The sequence below is a fragment of the Nerophis ophidion genome, linkage group LG14, assembly GCF_033978795.1.
Source record: "Nerophis ophidion isolate RoL-2023_Sa linkage group LG14, RoL_Noph_v1.0, whole genome shotgun sequence".
Lineage (NCBI taxonomy): Eukaryota > Metazoa > Chordata > Actinopteri > Syngnathiformes > Syngnathidae > Nerophis > Nerophis ophidion.
In genome coordinates this window covers 39,896,454-39,917,055 of record NC_084624.1, presented here as the reverse complement: position 1 = coordinate 39,917,055, position 20,602 = coordinate 39,896,454, and the positions used below count along the sequence as shown (strand labels likewise).

Below are 20,602 nucleotides of genomic sequence, written 5' to 3'. Positions count from 1 at the left end.
GATGCATTAGAAAGATATACAAGAAGAAAGTTATGTTCTCACTTTGTGATCATGTACAGTAACAACACCACTAAAAATACTTTTACAAATCAGTGGCGGCTTTACTCACGTCTGCGACTCCCGCCTCCAGGATGCTGAGCTTGGCTTCCTTTTCCAGCGACGCTTTCTGATCAACTGCACACAGGAAGAAAAGTCAAAAGAGGGCTGAGCAGAATTTAGCCTCACAAACATGACGTCTGCATTGCTGCCAATATGCAGGATGCACTTTGAAACGTCTTTCATACCATCTATTAACATATACTGTATGGACCTAAAATGGATTGCCATCATTATCATCATTAACTTTGTTATTGTAAGACATGTATCAAAGTGGTTCCCTTTAATTTATTTGTATGTACTGTATGCTGGATATAGTTTGGACTCACTGGTCTATGACAACTTAACCAGTCCTGGTTAGGGCCCTTAGATGTCTTGGACCGATGTTCTAAAAAAAAAAATGTGCTGCTTCATAAAAAAAATGCAACCAGTTACGTAATCTGATAGTAAGCAACGTAACTAATAGACAGATTTTGATGAAATTTTGAGAAAATGTCCAAAATAGATCCTGGAAAAAATTGCATCTGTAGTTATTATTATTATTTATAAATGAGCGTGTCAAAATATTGACATTCATTCTGTCATACCCTACAGGCCAGTGATTCTCAAACTGTGTTACAGGACTCCATCTAATAGTATGCCAAAGAATGAATGAAATATTCAAACACAGTTTTACTGTTCACACTGTGTATAATGTTACAGTGGCCAAAAATAAATAAAAATACTTGTTAAATAATACGTCTGACTTCTTTTTAATGAATACCGTATTTTCCGGACCAAAGGGCACATCGAATTATAGAATAAGGCGCAATGCCGATGAATGGTCTATTTAAAAAAAAAAAATCTGAGTTTCATATACAAACCCTGTTTCCATATGAGTTGGGAAATTGTCCATCCATCCATTTCCTACCGCTTATTCCCTTTCGGGGTCGCGGGGGGCGCTGGCGCCTATCTCAGCTACAATTGTGTTATATGTAAATATAAACATAATACAAGGATTTTCAAATCATTTTCAACCCATATTCAGTTGAATATTCTACAAAGACAACATATTTGATGTTCAAACTGATAAATTTTTTTTTTTTTTTTGCAAATAACCATTAACTTTAGAATTTGATGCCAGCAACACGTGACAAAGAAGTTGGGAAAGATGGCAATAAATACTGATAAAGTTGAGGAATGCTCATCAAACACTTATATGGAAAATCCCACAGGTGTGCAGGCTGATTCGGAACAGGTGGGTGCCATGATTGGGTATAAAAACAGCTTCTATGAAATACTAAGTAATTCACAAACAAGGATGGGGCGAGGGTCACAACTTTGTAAGCAAATTGTCGAACAGTTTTAGAACAACATTTCTCAATGAGCTATTGCAAGGAATTTATGGATTTTACCATCTACAGTCCGTAAAATCATCAAAAGGTTCAGAGAATCTGGAGAAATCACTGCACGTAAGCGATGATATTACGGATCGTTGAACCCTCAGGCGGTTCTGCATCAAAAACAGACATGAGTGTGTAAAGAATATCACCACATGGGCTCAGGAACACTTCATAAAATCTCTGTCAGTAACTACAGTTGGTTGCTACATCTGTAAGTGCAAGTTAAAACTCTGCTATGCAAAGCAAAACCCATTTATCGACGACACCAAGGAACGCTGCTGGCTTCGCTGGGCCCGAGCTCAACTAAGATGGACTGATGCAAAGTGGAAAGCTGTTCTGTAGTCTGACGAGTCCACATTTCAAATTATATTTGGAAACTGTGGACGTGGTGTCTTCCGGAACAAAGAAGAAAATAACCAACCGGATTGTTATAGGCGCAAAGTTCAAAAGCCAGCATCTGTGATGGTATGGGGGTGTATAAGTGCCGAAGGCATGGGTAACTTACACATCTGTGAAGGCACCATTAATGCTGAATGGTCCATACAGGTTTTGAAGCAACATATGTTGTCATCAAAGCAACGTTATCATGGACGCCCTTGCTTATTTCAGCAAGACAATGCCAAGCCACGTGTTACAACAGCGTGGTTTTGTACTTTCCTGGCCCGCCTGCAGTCCAGACATGTCTTCCATTGAAAATGTGTGGCGCATTATGAAGCGTAAAATACGACAGCGGAAACCCCGTACTGTTGAACGACTAAAGCTCTACATAAAACAAGAATGGGAAGAGAATTCCACTTTCAAAGCTTCAACAATTAGTTTCCTCAGTTCCCAAACCTTTATTGAATGTTGTTAAAAGAAAAGTTGATGTAACAGTGGTGAACATGCCCTTTCCCAACTGCTTTGGCACGTGTTGCAGCCATGAAATTATAAGTTAATTATTATTTGCCAAAAAAATAAAGTTTATGAGATTAGTAGTGCATTCAACTGAATATCGGTTGAAAAGGATTTGCAAATCATTGTATTCCGTTTATATTTACATCCAACACAATTTCCCAACTCATATGGAAACAGGGTTTGTATAATAAGGCGCACCAGATTATAGGGCACATTAAAGGAATCATATTTTAATTATTTTTTTCTAAATTGAAAACACTTCCTTGTGGTCTACATGACATGTAACGGTTGTTCTTTGGTTAAAATGTTGCATAGATTATATTTTACAGATCATCTTCAAGCCGCTTTCTGACAGTTGCTTCCGCATGCACCGTTTTGTGGGCGGTCGTATTTACGCGGCTCACCTTCTACAGCGTTTTCTCCCAGCATCTTTGTTGTAGCGCTGTAGTGTGCAAGGACGGGAGTGAAAGAAGTGTCAAAAGATGGAGCTAACTGTTTTAATGACATTCAGACTTTACTTCAATCAATAACGAAGCAGCATTCCCTAATCCGGAAACAACAGGAAATATGTCCCGTGAAAAAAACGTCCGACCAGAACTCTAATAACTAAAGTTCTTTGAGTGAATAATGTAAACTCACTACACCGGTATGTTTTAGCGCTTTCATGGAGAGTTTACTGCCAGATATAAGTAAGAATTTTACACTACTTTATATTAGAAATGGGAAGAGCGGAGGATGAACGTCCCATAACAAGAAGATCGAGAAAAATAGATTATCGACTACGACGTCGGCGTGCACGCATAATTTTTCAAGACTTCTTCAGATCCCAAATACAGATAAGCAGGTACCAGAAGGTAAGAAAAGTTGCTTTTGCATAATATTGTGAAACAAAACGCCAGATAATATGCATTACCTTATAAGCACACCATAATAATACTCGTATGTTTAATGCGCCGACAATCCATCAAGCGGTGCGGCTTCACAGCTTACCAAAGTCCTACTAAAAAATGCTGATATATTTTTGAGCGCTGTGTGTAATGTTCTATATTTTCAATGGAACATTTAAAATCTTGGTGTTGTTTATTTGAGACATATTGCAATCATCTTAGACTTACACAAACTATAATGACCCACAAGGGAAATTGTCATAAACACTATGTTGAATCAAGGTATATAGCGTTTTTGTTTTGGTTTGTTTTCATGGTATGTAAAATAATGCTAAAAATAACCCCAACATAGCAACCTTTTTTACCTTAATTGCTATGGTTATTTGGTCGAGGAAACCTTTAGCGTTGATACTCAGTAGCGTTGGGTATCAAATTTTTATGGGTAGCACACACAATCAAACCTAGGATGTTTGTAAGCTACTAGTAGCCAATTTGAGCAGAACTTCAGCCATTGCTAAGACTAAAACCTGGTTTAGTTCCACACGAACCAGTCTGTTCAGTTCAGAAGCAGACAGCTTTTCTGACTGTCTAGGCCAGGGGTCGGCAACCCAAAATGTTGAAAGAGCCTTATTGGACGAAAAATACAAAAACAAATTGTCTGGAGCTGCAAAAAATTAAAAGCCAAATTAAATACAGATAGTGTGTCATGAGATATAAATTGAATTATGAGGACTTAACGGAAACCAAATGAGCTCAAATATACCTACAAATGAGGCATAATGATGCAATATGTAAATATAGCTAGCTAAATAGCATGTTAGCATCGATTAGCTTGCAGTCATGCAGGGACCAAATATGTCTGATTAGTAGTCCACACAAGTCAATAACGTCAACAAAACTCACCTTTGTGCATTCACGCACAACATTAAAAGTTTGGCTGACAAAATGAGACAGAAAAAGAAGTGGCATAAAACGCGTCTTAGAAATACTCGAGTCAGTGAAGCATGTTTAATACAGACTGTGATTTATAACAATTAGGGAGGTTTGTGTCATGTTTGTCCTCCTACAGAAACCATATTAAAATAAATAAATAAATGGGTTGTACTTGTATAGCGCTTTTCTACCTTCAAGGTACTCAAAGCGCTTTGACACTACTTCCACATTTACCCACTCACACACACATTCACACACTGATGGAGGGAGCTACCATGCAAGGCGCTAACCAGCACCCATCAGGAGCAAGGGTGAAGTATCTTGCTCAGGACACAACGGACATGACGAGGTTTGTACTAGGTGGGGATTGAACCAGGGACCCTTGGGTTGCGCACGGCCACTCCTCCACTGCGCCACGCCGTCCCTGATATGTTTTACCTAAATTGCTATGGTTATTTGGTCGAGGAAACCTTTAGCTTTGATGCTCAGTATTGTTGGGTAATATGTTTTTTTCCCCCCCTCATCTTTTTCCATTTTTCATACCTTTTTGAAAAAGCTCCAGAGAGCCACTAGGGCGGCGCTAAAGAGCCGCGGTTTGCCGACCCCCGGTCTCGGCTCTAAAGTAGGAACGCCGACTCACACTTGCGTCCTTCTGAGCTTTATTTCCCAAAATACATTAAGTCTCCGCCTCTAAAAATCAGACGATGTTGTTTGGCATTCTGATGGACATGCTGACATTTGTTCCGAGAAAATAAGGTGTAATATGACGAAATGGCGACCAGGCAGCCACTCTGATGAAAGGAAATTGTCTATAATCAGATTAGCCTTTTCTTTCAACGCCTGTTTCTAGAATATTCCATCTTTGCTTGTCGCTCTTTGAAAATGGAAAAACGAGCCCGAAGGAACCAAGGAAAACCTAATCTCATTTCTTTATTTTCCCTCCAAAACACACAGAGGCGCTTCATTTGTCACGCGGGCTGCCCCTGTCCCGGGTTGTGCTTTATGTTAACTCAATGTATCGGAGGCGCCGAGAGGGTAAAACACAGTGAGAAACCCCTCGTTTTTCACCGTTGACAAAAGGGAAAGGCCCGGCCTGGCAGAATGAAGCCCTGGCAGCACCGCTGGGTCATTATTTCCACCATTAAGCACCCGGGCCGCCCACGAACCCCCCGCAGCCTCACGGCCACATCTCAGGAGCCGTATAATGAGGAGAAAACAACGGCCATCCCTCAAATACGCCGAGACAGGAGGGGGAAGGGAAGGGCGGGGGGGGGGGGGGGGGGGGGGGGCGCCTTAACGTCGCCGCGGCGACAGCACGAGATGTAATCACATTAGTTGATCACCACAGCCCACAAGCAAATGGCGATAAATCACTGGCGGCTTTGCCTCCTTTCTTCATACACGCTCATCACAACACTCAACCGGTGAAAGCAACGAGTCTCCTGGCAAACTTAACAACTACAATTTTATCAAACAAAATGACAGCAGAACTGCTCAGATCTCTGCCAAAATACAATACCTGTGAGTGTCACACTCTTTGTTCTTCATGAAATACTGTATTTATTGCTGGGTTGGAATTAGGAATATTTATTTTTAAACAAGATATGAATTAAGGAACTATTGTAATCTCGATATCATTTATTTAACGTTAAAATGACCAAACACCGCTTATTGTTGTGTTCCTTGATTTTCCCCTGCTTCCCACGCAAGACGTGCTTGCACGTATAAGAACATCCATGATCGGTTGGTTGTTTACTATGATGAGTCGCGATTGGTTAAGATTAGTGCAAAACATTAGGGACAGGCCAATCAGAGGCAAGATAGGGCAGGTCATGGAACCAGGAAGGGAAGTCACAACAGACATCCCAAATGACGACAAGAGAGTTGTAAAAGTGAAAAGGGAATATTCAAGCGGCGATTTATATATAAAAAAAAAACTAGTGGAGGATAGCAGAGGCATTCTCTTCTTTAGATGTTTCTTTTAGCGATGTTGACGACATCCAGGAAACCCACAATGCGTCTACTTGGCCACATTTGGACAAATGTATGCGTCTGGATAAAACATTCATTTGCAGTATTTACCATGTAAGCCCAAATCAAAACTGTTCTCAAGTTGCCAAGTTTCGCACGAGAAATGCTGCCAAAAATGTATGGCAAAGTAAGGAAGATCATAGCCGCACAATTAAGTCAAGTCACTTACTTGGCGCTGACCAGAACCGTACGTGTGTGACAGTCCATTACATCGTCCACTGGGAATTAAAAAGTGCCTTCCTGCAAATTTATTTTTTATCTGAGTTTGATACATTTTGTATTATTTTGCAAAGCTTTGTATTTATTTTACGTATATATTTTTTTCTTCTATTTTATTTATGTTATGTAATTCTGTGCTACTTAAACAGTTTCTTTTCTGTGCTGTTAATAATACCCATCTTGACTAACTGGGTAAATAAAAGTGCCACTGACTGTTTACAGTACAGTTGTCATTCACTTCAATTTCAATGAATCTCGCTCAAAATATCTTTACATGTATACTTTCACCGGAAAATATATCGACATCTATATCAAATATAGAGTTTAAAGTAAAATTATATCGAGATATACTTTTTCGTCCATATTGTCCAGCCCTAGTTGGAATCACGTGATTTGGAGGCATTTCCGAGTCTCTTAAGAAAAATAATGTTCAAAATATTTTAAACCATTCCTCAACAATAGCTGTCGACTGTTCAAGGGACTGCTTGACTACACTTCCTTCGACACTTGCGATGACTTAAAGTAGAAAATATTGGAGGCATGTCTTGGCATTAATCGGTGAAAGACAATGTTGGACTTATTTTTGCATCAGTAAGTAACGTATTTGGTTGACATTAACGAGTGCCATATTGCTGTGATCGTGATGGTAAAGAGAAAAACGAAATGTTTTGCTTTTGCAGTTGATTTCCTAGTATAAATATTTTACTGTCATCTACAGTTCATGTCTGCACTTGTTTTAATGGTGTATTTTGTCTCATTGTTTATCAAAATTCCCTGCTGTTTAGAAATGTTTGGTTTCCAACAATATTGGGCAGTATCAAGTTACAGCCGACGAGAGACTTATTAATCCAGTTTATTAGTACTATTAAAAGGTATTTTCTTGATGCTAAACATACCACCCGAAACATTGTTGTCAGTTGTTTTGTATATGCAATAACAACAACACATAAATCCATTCCGTTTTGAGTTTCCTAAAGAAAAGTGCTCATGTGGAAGTTATAGAGAATTATAGTAAATCCTAAACATACTATTTATAGTGTATTTCAAGTTCATACTGACATTAGCAAAGTGGTCGCTGCTAACTCGATTGTGTTTTTGGACCACTTAAAACGATGCAGGGGACCACTTTAAAGTCATGTGGCGGGCCAGACTTGGCCCACGGGCCTTGAGTTTGACACAAGATCCAAATGTCACAGCTGTTAAATGTAATGTTTAAAGTTGACTTGTGTTACATTTACAATTAAGTAAGACTGTGTTTATTGGAAATTTTTTAGACAAAGAAGTGCGTGTTATCTCCCACAGAAGTGTGATGACGCAGTCCTCCTACTCCTCCAATGCCTTGTTGGTCATGTTTGTTCAGCCTTTGACCTCATCATGTGTTTGTTTACATCCTTTCGGCTGTTTAATTGACAACATTTACGCCCTCAGATTCATCGGCACTTCATCCTGGCTGCTATTAAAGCACTCTGTTAGTTTACATCAACTATTCATTACATTGATGTGACACCGGGGACTCTCAAACACACACACACACACACACACACACACACACACACAATACAATTAATGGCCCGCCACTGCACTCAGACACGAAGCCGCATTCCAACGACAGGGCTTCGTCAACGCACGCACGCACGCACACACAGTGATATTTTTACTGACACAATAAAGTGTGAAGTGTAAAACGTTTTTTTCCCAGAGAATTCTCATAAAACAATATTCCCCTTAGAGGAGGTGACCTTTGCGGAACACACTTCTGCACTTTTCTCCTTTTAACTCCATCCTTCCTCAGATCATCACTCCTTCCTCAGCACCTCACGACTCTCCCACGGACAAACATAAGGAAAGCAAACATAAAAAGTAGGGTTCATCCGAATCAGCTTTGTGCATTGGCCAATACCGATATTGATGCGATACATTCAGCACAAATCCTCCATACTGATCATCAGGTAAATTTAGTCAGAGAACAATTGTAGTTTTTTTTGTATATGTATTTATTTTTAAACATCTGGAATAGATGTATGCTGTCTATAAAGAGAAATGGACTGGTAAATTTTTTTTGGACACAGTCATTTATTAAGTTAAAGCTCATGAGTTGAATGATGTTACTGAATACTTTCTATTATGTTTCTGCCTAAGAAACTTTGTACGTGTCAGCATTTTTTAAATTTAGTTTTAGTTATAGCCATTTGACAAATATTTATTTTAGTTTTAGTCATATTTTATAGTCATCTAAATTATTTTAGTTTTAGTCAACAAAATTCCTCAACATTTTAGCCAACTAAAATTACAGAACATTTTGTCGACTAAAATATAAATCAAAGCATCTCTGAAGTTGTTTTAAAAAGCACTTTTATTAATTATTATTGCAGAGCATCTCAAAAACTAAATTTACAAGATATATTTCAAGAAGTAAATTTCACACTAAACCTTAGTGTGTTATTGTTTAGCTAAAATGTAGCATTTTTTTCAAATGCTGAATAATACATGACTAAAATGGTCACATGTGCGTTGTGTCTGTACTACTATGTTCGGCGGTACCTGAACGCACCATAAAAACGCCATCTCTTTTCCTCTTAGGAAAGAGTGATCATCATAATTCCGCGCTAAGAGAGCACAGCTCGTAGGTTCAATGTGCAAGACTGAATATCTTAGTTGCTCAGACAGTAATGTGTTTATAGATGTTTTGATTGGGGTTTTTAACGGGGAAAGATGCATGTCTCTTGTTTTCAAGTTAGCATTTAAGCTAGTGAGCTGGCACCAATAAGTTCATGCTGGCCTGTGAGTTATCCATCCATCCATTTTCTACCGCTTATTCCCTTTCGGGGTCGCGGGGGGCGCTGGCGCCTATCTCAGCTACAATCGGGCGGAAGGCGGGGTACACCCTGGACAAGTCGCCAGCTCATCGCAGGGCGCCTGTGAGTTATATAAAAGTTAATTTATTAGTTTTGAGATCGATTCAATTTAAAAGGGTAACACTAACCATCGGGAGTGTAGTCACTATCTTTATTACCATTTATCGTTACATCCCTACAATATACTCTTGTTTCCCGGTGAAAAATCTAAACACTGCATGTTACTGTGATTGGATAGATTCTCAACTTGTCCATGCACCATCTAAAGACAAAATTAAATATGATTTGATTTTTTGTCAGTCAATTATTTGTGTTGTTTTTATTTATCGACTAAAATGTCAATTAATTTTGTGATTGTTTTCATCAACGTGCATTTGTGTTGACTCATCATCACATTTTAGTCAGAGGAAAATAGATCGTTGACGATAACTAAGACGTAAACTTATAAGTCAACAAAATGAACACTGGTACATGTAAGTAATATGCAACTATAATTATTTGATACTTGTTTATTTTGACAAAAGTGGCGTTTTACACTGAAGTACTGTTCAGTGAAGGCCACTTATTACGTATGTCGAGATAGTGCGCTATTGTATGCTTAGGTGTTGTGTAACTTCTAGCACCTAGTAGCCAATAGCCTACCACGTTTACCTTTTGTAAAATACAAAAAAAGACCTGTGTGCTTATTGGAGGACATTTAGAAGTTAACTGGCTTTGAACAAGTAAATACACTGCGGGATTGCTTTTATCGGAGATTTTAGATGCAAGCCAGGATAAACCCATACTTGTTTTTTTGCTGATATCAGACCGATATCAGATATATCGGATCAGTACAGCATTGCCATCCTCTTTAGATTGTGTTGATGTAAATACTGTATGCAGTGTGAAAAAGAAGTACCGTAAATTCTGGACAAAAACCTGCTACTTTTTTCCTATGCATTGAATACTGTGGTTTATAAAACGATGCAACTAATTTATGGATTTATCTTCGCTGAAGGTCATAATGCAAATAGTTTTTAAAAAAAAAGACACTGAATAGGTGTGTTATTGTCTGTACTATGGAGCCCTCTTTTGGACAAGTTCGCTCAATGCAGATGAGTCAGTGCTGCCTTGACGTTCTGGAAAGTACAACTGTCTTTGAGTCACCCCTAGCATTCTACCCGTATGGATTCTTCATTCATCACTCCAAGCAACGTTTGTAAGTTTTACAGTACAACTAAAACAATTCTTACTTACTAACCTGTCCCATGTGTAATGTCTGTAGGAGTGTTTTCATGCACATTTGTACTTGCTATCAAAATGTACTGTAATGAAGCTAGCGTTGTTAGCTTTAGCTAATATGCTAACAGGTATACACATGTTTTTGATAATACTATTAACTTAAAATGGCATTATTTTTGTGCGGTTTCAGTTTCATAAATTCACCAAAACGTCACCCTGGACTTATTGTGTCCGTTTAGCTAACTGGAGAGCTAGCTTTTGCAGTGAGTGGATCCATGACGATGACTTTTGTTTGATTGCCGTGTTACAGACACTGTTTTTAAACAATTAAGGTATGAATAAACATTTACAAAGTCTATCCAGAAATACGGTGTTTAAACCCTGCTGATTCAGTGCATTTCCTTCCAAAGATATGAACTGTACTTTATTTTATGCTAGGTTTATTGTCACAAAAAGACAGAAGTGACATTAAATTAAGTTTATGAATTGATTTGTAATTGAGGGAAATAAGAATTTTATTCTTATGCAAAACACTCTCGTAGTCCATTCCAGTTTTGTGCAGGTCTACAATATTGTCCTTTGACAACTCTTTGGTCTAATCCGTGGTAGTGTAGAGCAGGGGAGTCGAACTGGTTTTCACAGAGGGCCACATTGCAGTTGTGGCTGGCCTCAGAGGGCCGCTTGTAACCCTGAATAATTTATGGGTATAAATGTATGAGGATTCACTCCGAGGTATTATTATACAATTGCCTGTGCATTTGGCCCTGCAATGAAGTGGTGACTTGTCCAGGGTGTACGACACCTTCCGCCCGATTGTAGCTGAGATAGGCTCCAGCGCCCCCGGCGACCCCAAAGGGAATAAGCGGTAGGAAATGGATGGATATATATATATACATATATATATATATATGTATATATATATATATATATATATATATATATATATACATATATATATATATATATATACATATATATATATATATATACATATATATATATATATATATACATATATATATATATGTATATATATATATACATATATATATATATGTATATATATATATATATATATATATATATATATATATATATATATATATATATATATATATATATATATATATATTTATATACATATACATATATATATATACATATACATATACATATATATATATATACATATACATATACATATATATATATATAGGGCTGTGAATCTTTGGGTGTCCCACGATTCAATTCAATATTGATTCTTGGGGTCACGCTTCGATAATATATCGATTTTTTGGATTTGATTCGATTCGATTCAAAAACGATATTTTTCCGATTCAAAACGATTCTGTATTCATTCAAAACATATGATTTCAGCAGGATCTACCCCAGTCTGCTGACATGCAAGCAGAGTAGTAAATTAAAAAAAAAAAAAGCTTTTATAATTGTAGAGGACAATGTTTTTATCAACTGATTGCAATAATGTAAATTTGTTTCAACTATTAAACGAACCAAAAATATGACTTATTTTATCTTTGTGAAAACATTGGACACAGTGTGTTGTCAAGCTTATGAGAAGCGATGCAAGTGTAAGCCACTGTGACACTATTGTTCTTTATTTTTTATTTTTATAAATGTCTAATGATGTCAATGAGAGATTTTTAATCACTGCTATGCTGAAATTATAACTACTATTGATACTGTTGTTGATAATATTCATTTTTGTTTCACTACTTTTGGTTTGTTCTGTGTCGTGTTTGTGTCTCCTCTCAATTGTTTTTTGCAGTTCTGAGCGTTGCTGGGTCAGGTTTTGTTTTGGAATTGGAATGCATTGTTATGGTATTGCTGTGTAGTGGTTTGTTGGATTGATTAAAAAAATAAATAAAAATAAAAATAAAATAAAAAATAAAATCGATTTTTTAAAAATGAGAATCGATTCTGACTCGCACAACGTATTTGAATCGATTTTTTCCCACACTCCTAATATATATTTTTTTATATTTAGATTTTGCAGTAAAAAAAACTGGCAGCTCAGTCGCTACAGTTTTACTGGAAGAATTATGGTGGTTTTTACAGCATATTAATCTAAATAGAAAAAGATTACCATTGCTTTTGTACAACAAAATCCTAGCAACTGGGCTGCCAGTTTTTACTGTATATTTTAAAGAATTGTTATTTTTACAGTGTACAGTTGGATGGAAAACTTGCTTTGAAATCATAAATCAAGCACATATTTGTCATTATTTTTGTTTTAACAAAAAAAGTTTGAATTGTATGATACTATTATATTTGTTGCATTATTAGATATTACATTTTAAAATATTTGCAGTTGCATGCAATATGTGTATTTTTTTTTTTTTTTGTCATAATGGAAAAAACGAATACATTTTGTAAAGTACTTCATTGACGCATATTATTTCAAAGATTTTGTGGGCCACGTTAAATGGTGTGGTAAGCCAGATCTGGCCCTCTTGGGCCTTGAATTGGATACCTTTGGTGTAAAGTTTAATTTGAACAGAATATTTGTGCGAAAGGTATTTTATACATTTAGGGCCTGATCTACTAAAATCTAAATACCACAGGAGCTGAATAATTATATTTGTATCTTCCCCTCCCAGTATTGTGGGCATTCTGATGATCAACATATATTCTGATATTCATAAAGACAGACTTATTCTGCTCACTTAAGAGACACAATCCTCTTTGCACACGTTTCGTAGATCAGCTTTCTGTGTGCTATCAATTTTACACGTGTTTTAACACACATAAACCTTTAGTAGATCATGCCCTTAATGACTTGAGATTAGGAGTACTTTATTAAAGAGACAGAAAATATTTTTGTTGTTTACATGTTTTATGGATACATAACCACTCTGTCGGGGTCAGAATGCTTGTTGATTGGAAAGAGATCAGATACTAAAATAAAAAAAATAATCAATTGTAATCTTATTCTACATGCTCTCTATTAGAAATAAAGCCATCATAAATATATATGCAATGTTCATATATTTAAACGAGTGTAAACTCGTAACATCAACAGGGGATCAAAAAATTGTACTTGCAAAGATATCGAAAAAAAATGTGTTGAAAGTCTTTTCATTTCTTTATTTTATGGAGGTATATTTTTATTTTTTTATTTTCTGAAGTAAACATTGGAGTTTATGTGCAGTCTTAGCAGTTGGCTAAGATGTGTGTGTGTGTGTGTATTTGTGTGCGTGCATTGTATTTTATCCTCCGTCACAAGCAGAGTGTGGGTATAAAAACACCTTGAAGATGGACCTGGTTCAATGACACTTCAGCACGTTGTTGAAAAAGAGAAAATATGTTTTGTGGGAGGAATGTTTGACAGTAGATTTAAAGGTTTGTGTGACAGCAACACGCCATAAAACACAACTTTCATTTTCCATTAACTGTAACCCAAATGTGACAGTTTGTCTAAGTTTTTATCAGACATTTTTACCCAACCTTCTGGATAAGGACACGCACGACAGGTAATGTCACAAAGTCAGAAGAGACTCGGGACACTTACAACCAATCTCATCTCGGCAAGAGTCAACACAACATCCACACAGCCCGGAGGCACGGTGGCCCGATGGCTAAATCCACGATAAGACGATCCTCGCGCATCAAGACGTTATCCGTCCTCAACACGACATCTTGTCCTGCGGCTCTTAATTACCCGCCAGGCAGAAGGAGAAAGTGATAAGACGACAATGCCTTACTAATGCCTTGACACTGTCCATTTTGAAAAAAGAACAAACGTCGCCAACACAGCCAACATGTTACTGAGTCCCACAGCTCGCCTGCAGCTCCAAACACAAAGTGTCAAACTCCAACCCAGAAGATCCTTGTAGTCCTCTGAGATACTAGGAGTTTTTCTCAATACTTAAAGCACGCCATTGACACCTTTATACCAAACTTATTGGCTAAAGTACTTTTAACAGCACGACACAGAGTCAGTGTCATTTGTGACGGATCCAGCAAGCCAGCAGACTTCACAGATGACAATCTTTTTTCACCACAGCGTCCTCTGTTGGCACCGGTAGGGAAATAACGTCACTCAAAAAGGTGTGTGCAACTGTGCCTACGTGTCCAAGGTGCCCTCATTACCGACGTGGGTTCCGCTTGTCGCTACGAATCACACAACGTGTCTGTCAATGTCTGCTTCCTAGCCGCGAGCCCATCCTGGCAACGAGGGAACGCCAAAATAATCAACTTTAATCCGTGACTGTGGCCGATTAAGCAACAGCGCAGACACTCAGACAGAACATCTGAGCATCTTTGACACAATATAAGAAAGCCTATAGACTTATACTACAGATGTCAAACTCGAAGCCCGGGGGCCAGATGTGGCCCGCCACTTCATTCTATTTGACCCTCAAAAGCCTGTAAATGATATTTATCAAGAGTACTGTACCTTTTCTTAATAAATGTATTCTTTCTTTCTATTTTGGGAGAAAAAAAAATGTACTTCATGCAATTGCAAACGTAAATATTGTCTAATTATGCAAAAATATATTATCAAACATGCAAACCATTTTCAAATAGAAATAAATACTAGTTCTAATGATTTCAAAGCATGTTATCCATCAAATTGCGCAATGTAAAAGAAGCAATAGATTTCATGGTAAAATTGGGAAATATACTGTGATTTTTAAAGCATTTTTCTCTAAATAAAAAAAACTGTGGTGCCCTTTTGGTATTTACAGTATGAAAAATCTACAGTTGTTGATTTGCGGTAAAAACACAAAAACTAACTGGCCGCCCAGGTACCAAATTGTACTGTAAAATTGCAGTGTTTTTATTTACAGTAAAAAAACAAATACACATTTCACAGTAAAATTCTGTCAACTGAGCTGACTTGTTTTTTCTTTTACCATAAAAAGTATAATGTACACCAAATTTTGAGGTGAAATTATTGCAAACTACCATATATTTTTTTACATTTTTGTTTTAAAAAAATATTTATAAAATGCATTTTTACCATAAAAACAGCATTACTGTTTTTCCGTTTACAGTAATATACACTACATTTTGAGGTGAAATAATTGCAACTTGCCATATTTTTTTTACATTTTTGTTTTAAATAAATATTTATAAAATGCATAAAAAAGTGATCGTGAGTGTGAATGTTGTCTGTCTATCTGTGTAGGCCCTGCGATGAGTTGGCAACCTGTCCAGGGTGTACCCCGCCCTCCGGCCGATTGTAGCTGAGATAGGCACCAGCGCCCCCCGTGATCCCTAAAGGGAATAAGCGGTAGAAAATGGATGAATGGATAAAATAATTGGGTAATAATAGTATTCACTGTTAAAAGCATCCCTCTATGGCCAAACATAACTGAAATGTGTCCCTCAGTGAAAACGACTTTGACACCTTTGGCTTGTACTTATTCACTTCTGCATGTATCCACATTGATTTGATATTTTATCATTAATGTAGGGAGTCATACAGTTACATTTTACATTTCTACAGTTATTGTGCTTTATTAAATTCATAAGTCAAGTTTTGGTAATACGGTTTCAATTCACTGTTAAAAAGGAAGGAGAAGGTAAATATTGCGGTATTATTATAATTTTTTTGGAACAGTACTACCCTGTTAACATTCACACACTAGGGATAGGCTTGCACTGTAAAGACCTGGGGTCTTAAACTCAGTATGCCTGGGGGCCACTGGATGCAGATTCTGGGTGAGGCTGGGCCGCAAGAAAAGATTTCTTAAAAACATTTTTGCAGACTCCTCAGCATGTCTAGTTTAATGACGTTTCAAATTGTATACCTTGTGCACCGCAACTTTCTCTGTTCAAATAAGACACGTCGGGGTGCCCCTGTGCTCAACAAAGAAATATTGCATCTCCCACTTTTCCTGGAATTGTGTTTGCTCGTCACTAACCTTTCTCTTCACTACAGGCTTTGAAAAAGACATGTTTGGGGATGTGGAATATATTTGTAATTAGCCGACGCACGGAGAATAATGTTATTTCAGCAAAGTGTGTCGTTCCGCTTTTCCTCCCTACAGCAACACGGCGGTCGGCGGATAATAGCCGGGATATAACTACATTATATATATATATATATATATATATATATATATATATATATATATATATATATATATATATATATATATATATATGTATACATATATGTCTATATATACATATATTCCATCCATCCATCCATCTTCTTCCGCTTATCCGAGGTCGGGTCGCGGGGGCAGCAGCCTAAGCAGGGAAGCCCAGACTTCCCTCTCCCCAGCCACTTCGTCTAGCTCTTCCCGGGGGATCCCGAGGCCTTCCCAGGCCAGCCGGGAGACATAGTCTTCCCAACGTGTCCTGGGTCTTCCCCGTGGCCTCCTACCGGTTGGACGTGCCCTAAACACCTCCCTCGGGAGGCGTTCGGGTGGCATCCTGACCAGATACCCGAACCACCTCATCTGGCTCCTCTCGATGTGGAGGAGCAGCGGCTTTACTTTGAGTTCCTCCCGGATGACAGAGCTTCTCACCCTATCTCTAAGGGAGAGCCCCGCCACACGGCGGAGGAAACTCATTTCGGCCGCTTGTACCCGTGATCTTATCCTTTCGGTCATGACCCAAAGCTCATGACCATAGGTGAGGATGGGAACGTAGATCGACCGGTAAATTGAAAGCTTTGCCTTCCGGCTCAGCTCCTTCTTCACCACAACAGATCATGTATATGTATATATACATATATATATAGACATATATGTGTATATATATATATATATATATATATATATATATATATATATATATATATATATATATATATGTGTATATATATATATATATATATATATATATATATATATATATATATATATATATATATATATATACATGTAAATGCGCATTAAAGTGTCTTCAAAGTGTGCAGTTTAAAAAAATTAAAAAATTAAAGACAAGTTGCGGCTAGAACTAATTATTAATATTTACAGTAGGCCCTTTTCCACCGCAGGGACTTTTTCAAGGACCTTTCCCACTTACCTGGTTAAATATAGTTCCCCCTGTGTTTCCACCAAAAACGACCAGAGTAGAATTAGTTCTTCAGGAACGGTTCGGAGTTCCTCCTAGCTAGATGGGACTATTCAAACCTTTTGGGGGGGCGGGGCTGGGCTGTCGAACGCTGATTGGCTGAACACACAGTTGGGAGCGTTCTGAAAACATATTTTTCAAACACACCGCTATCAGAATACATGTGCAGTGATTTGTTTATTTCTTATTTCTTGTGTATTTCTATTACAACAAACTTGACAACAGAGAGAAAGAAGAACGAAAACAGCTTTCGAAATGCAGGAATTTTTGTGGGGCAAACCATAACTTTTTGTGGAAAAGGGCCTATTGAGTTTTATGGGGAACTTTGCTTCACGAAACGAACGTTTGGGGAACTACGTTAAAAAACCAACCAAGTTCGTAGGACGAGGTTCCCCTGTATTAGTGGGCGTGTTGCGTGTGTACTTGTATGACCACGTTCAAGTTTTTCTATGAACCTACTACTTACAAGCTGTTCTCTTTGACAGAGTGATCAACCTTTATGGAATATGACACACACGTCTAGAACAGGATGTGTATTCACGTGATGTCACAAACTGGAATTGTTTGCCTTTATCATTAAAGCCTTGTTCACACTGCAGGTCAATTCCGATTTTTTTGCCCATATGTGGCCTGTATCGGATTTGTTCATGTCTGTGTGAACAGTGCAATTTCCAAATTTTTCATATCCGACCCAGACCCCTCTCGTATATGGCTATAAATGCCATGTGACCTCAATGTGAATGCTCCAGCACTCAGGTCACATTCATCAGACCAGAATGTCATCAGAAATTAACAAGCTTCATAATTATTCACCAAAATAGACAATTATAAAATAGTTGACAACAGAGCAGAACACAGGTGAAAATGATTAGTTTTAAAAAACTAACATGAAAGTTCTTCCGCTCCTGTTTTCGACTAATTGCCCATTAACACGCTTTTCAAGCAGACATTAAAGCCAAATATGCCGTAAAACTGCCAGAGCCAAAATACTTGTCTTCTGCCTTCTTAATCTTTTGCGCGCAATAATTCGGTTCAGAAAATGTTTGGTTTGTTTGCACAACAACTTTGAAATTGCCACAAAGTAAGTACTGAAAGTGATTAGAGTAGAAGACTTGTTTACTTCACATTAGAAATCCCATTTTTTTTTGGTAACGTGAATGGCCACTCAAAAGATCGGATTTGGCAAGAAAATCTGAGTTGGAAATCCGACCCTGCGGTGCGAATGTAGCCCAAAAAATCTTCAGTATTTACCTTTTGGCATTTAAACACTGAAATAAAAATATTATGACTCTTAAGAACACTAAACAATACTTAATGTTTCTTCTGCCAAGAAAATATATTGTGTGTCTATTTTAAATGTTTTAAACTTGGTAGTAATATTTCACTGTGTGTATACAGTAAGTACTTTTTGAACACATTTAACAATACTGTGATAAATATAACCGTGATAGGTGTAATAGTTTCATGTCCCACCGGTTGTGACACAGGTAGGACATTTGTTTTGAGTTTCTTTCTTACCCTACGGATGTAGTGACCGCTTCTGTTTCTCTCATTTCGGTCCTGGTTGGAGGCTGAGCTGTGGTACGCCCACAGCTTAGTCTAATCACCCATCATATTTATCCCTTCAGCAGGAAGGTGCTGGTTATTTTTCTTGCTGCACACCACGCTGTCCTGTAACCGTCCTGTTCAGCAACTTCCTGCCCTTCCGCCTGTTTTGCCTGGCAGTTTGTCCTTTTTACCATTTACATGCATTTTTCCATGGTACCTTTTTGTTTCCAAAGCACCATAGTTGTTTGTTCTAGTACTCTAGTGCCAAGTGTGATAAATACAAAGACTAGTCGCACTAAACTCTCCAGTCGTCTGCATAATGGGATCCACTATCATTGCGCACACCCATGCCATAGTATACTTATTGTAGTGTACTGACACTAGTATTCTATTTGCGACAGAGCAATAGTTTTACTTTCAGTGAGGACATTGTGTACTGTACACAGTGTACTCAGTTGCTGAGTGTATGAATATTGACCGTGTAGTACTGTTTCAAATCCAGTACTGTTATTTTACACTTACAGTAAATGATGGCGGCAATATATACCTGCTGCTTCTTCTTCTGTTAACTATTTTCCAGCGCTACAGGTTTCTCCTCCGTTGCCAACATCAAGTTAGTGCTTCCCCTTCTAATAGACTAACAGCCATCTTCTTCTGCCATTTTGCATAAAGCTCCAACTAGTGGCCTGGCGTGCACACTACTATCATATTTGGTAATGCGTCTCTCATGTTTCCTTTCACCATTCACAATAACAAACATTCAAAATGGCTTCAAAGGCAGCCACTTATCTTTTTAATTAGCTGCAGCTGGATATCACAATGATATTGTCAGCAGAGGATGACCGTCCTCTCTCCCTGCACTCGCGCCCGGTTCCCTGTTCAATACCCGCACTGACTAATAATATCAAAGGTAAAAGCCGGCCGAAGGTGGATAGATGAAATCTCTTTATGATGCAAAAACCCGGCAGAAGAGGAGAGGGGGGTTGGGGGAGGTCGAGAGTGGGAGGGGCACAGGATATTGAACCTGCAGCTAAAGAAACAAAACAGCATCTTTCATCAGCCGCAGATTAAAGTACAACCCCGAGAAGGGACACAGAAGAAGAGATTCCTAATTACATTCTCTATTTCTCTCTCTCTCACACACACACACACACACACACCATCAGGTTATGTGGGTGTAATAGGCAATTCAAGAAGCTATTTACACTTTGAGGTGCTAATGCAACACTTAGCTCAATCTTATTACCACCACTGTGACATCAACACACGTACGCACACGGTGCATACACAGACACTCGGTCTAGCGGACCTCTGTAAATGGTTTGTGTTTTAGGACATTCTAACCTCTTCTCCAAACAACATCTTGACTTGTTTGAACTTGTTTCCAGTGAGAGTTGTCGTTATATGGACAAGTGAAAGGACGCTTGACAATATGGTTGTCGTAACGACAATAGCATGATGAAACGTACGCAAAAAAGCTCAC

At 37.9% G+C, this 20,602-nt stretch overlaps 1 protein-coding gene across 1 annotated transcript in view; it reads right to left on the bottom strand.

Annotated features, from left to right (window-relative positions):
- The window catches only part of LOC133568675 (receptor-type tyrosine-protein phosphatase N2-like), a 163,270-nt gene that overhangs the window by 84,121 nt on the left and 58,547 nt on the right, over positions 1-20,602 (bottom strand). Inside the window, exon 12 of the mRNA XM_061920760.1 lies at positions 110-174. Within this exon, the coding sequence (XP_061776744.1) occupies positions 110-174 (65 nt within the window). The remainder of the gene's footprint in view (positions 1-109; positions 175-20,602) is intronic.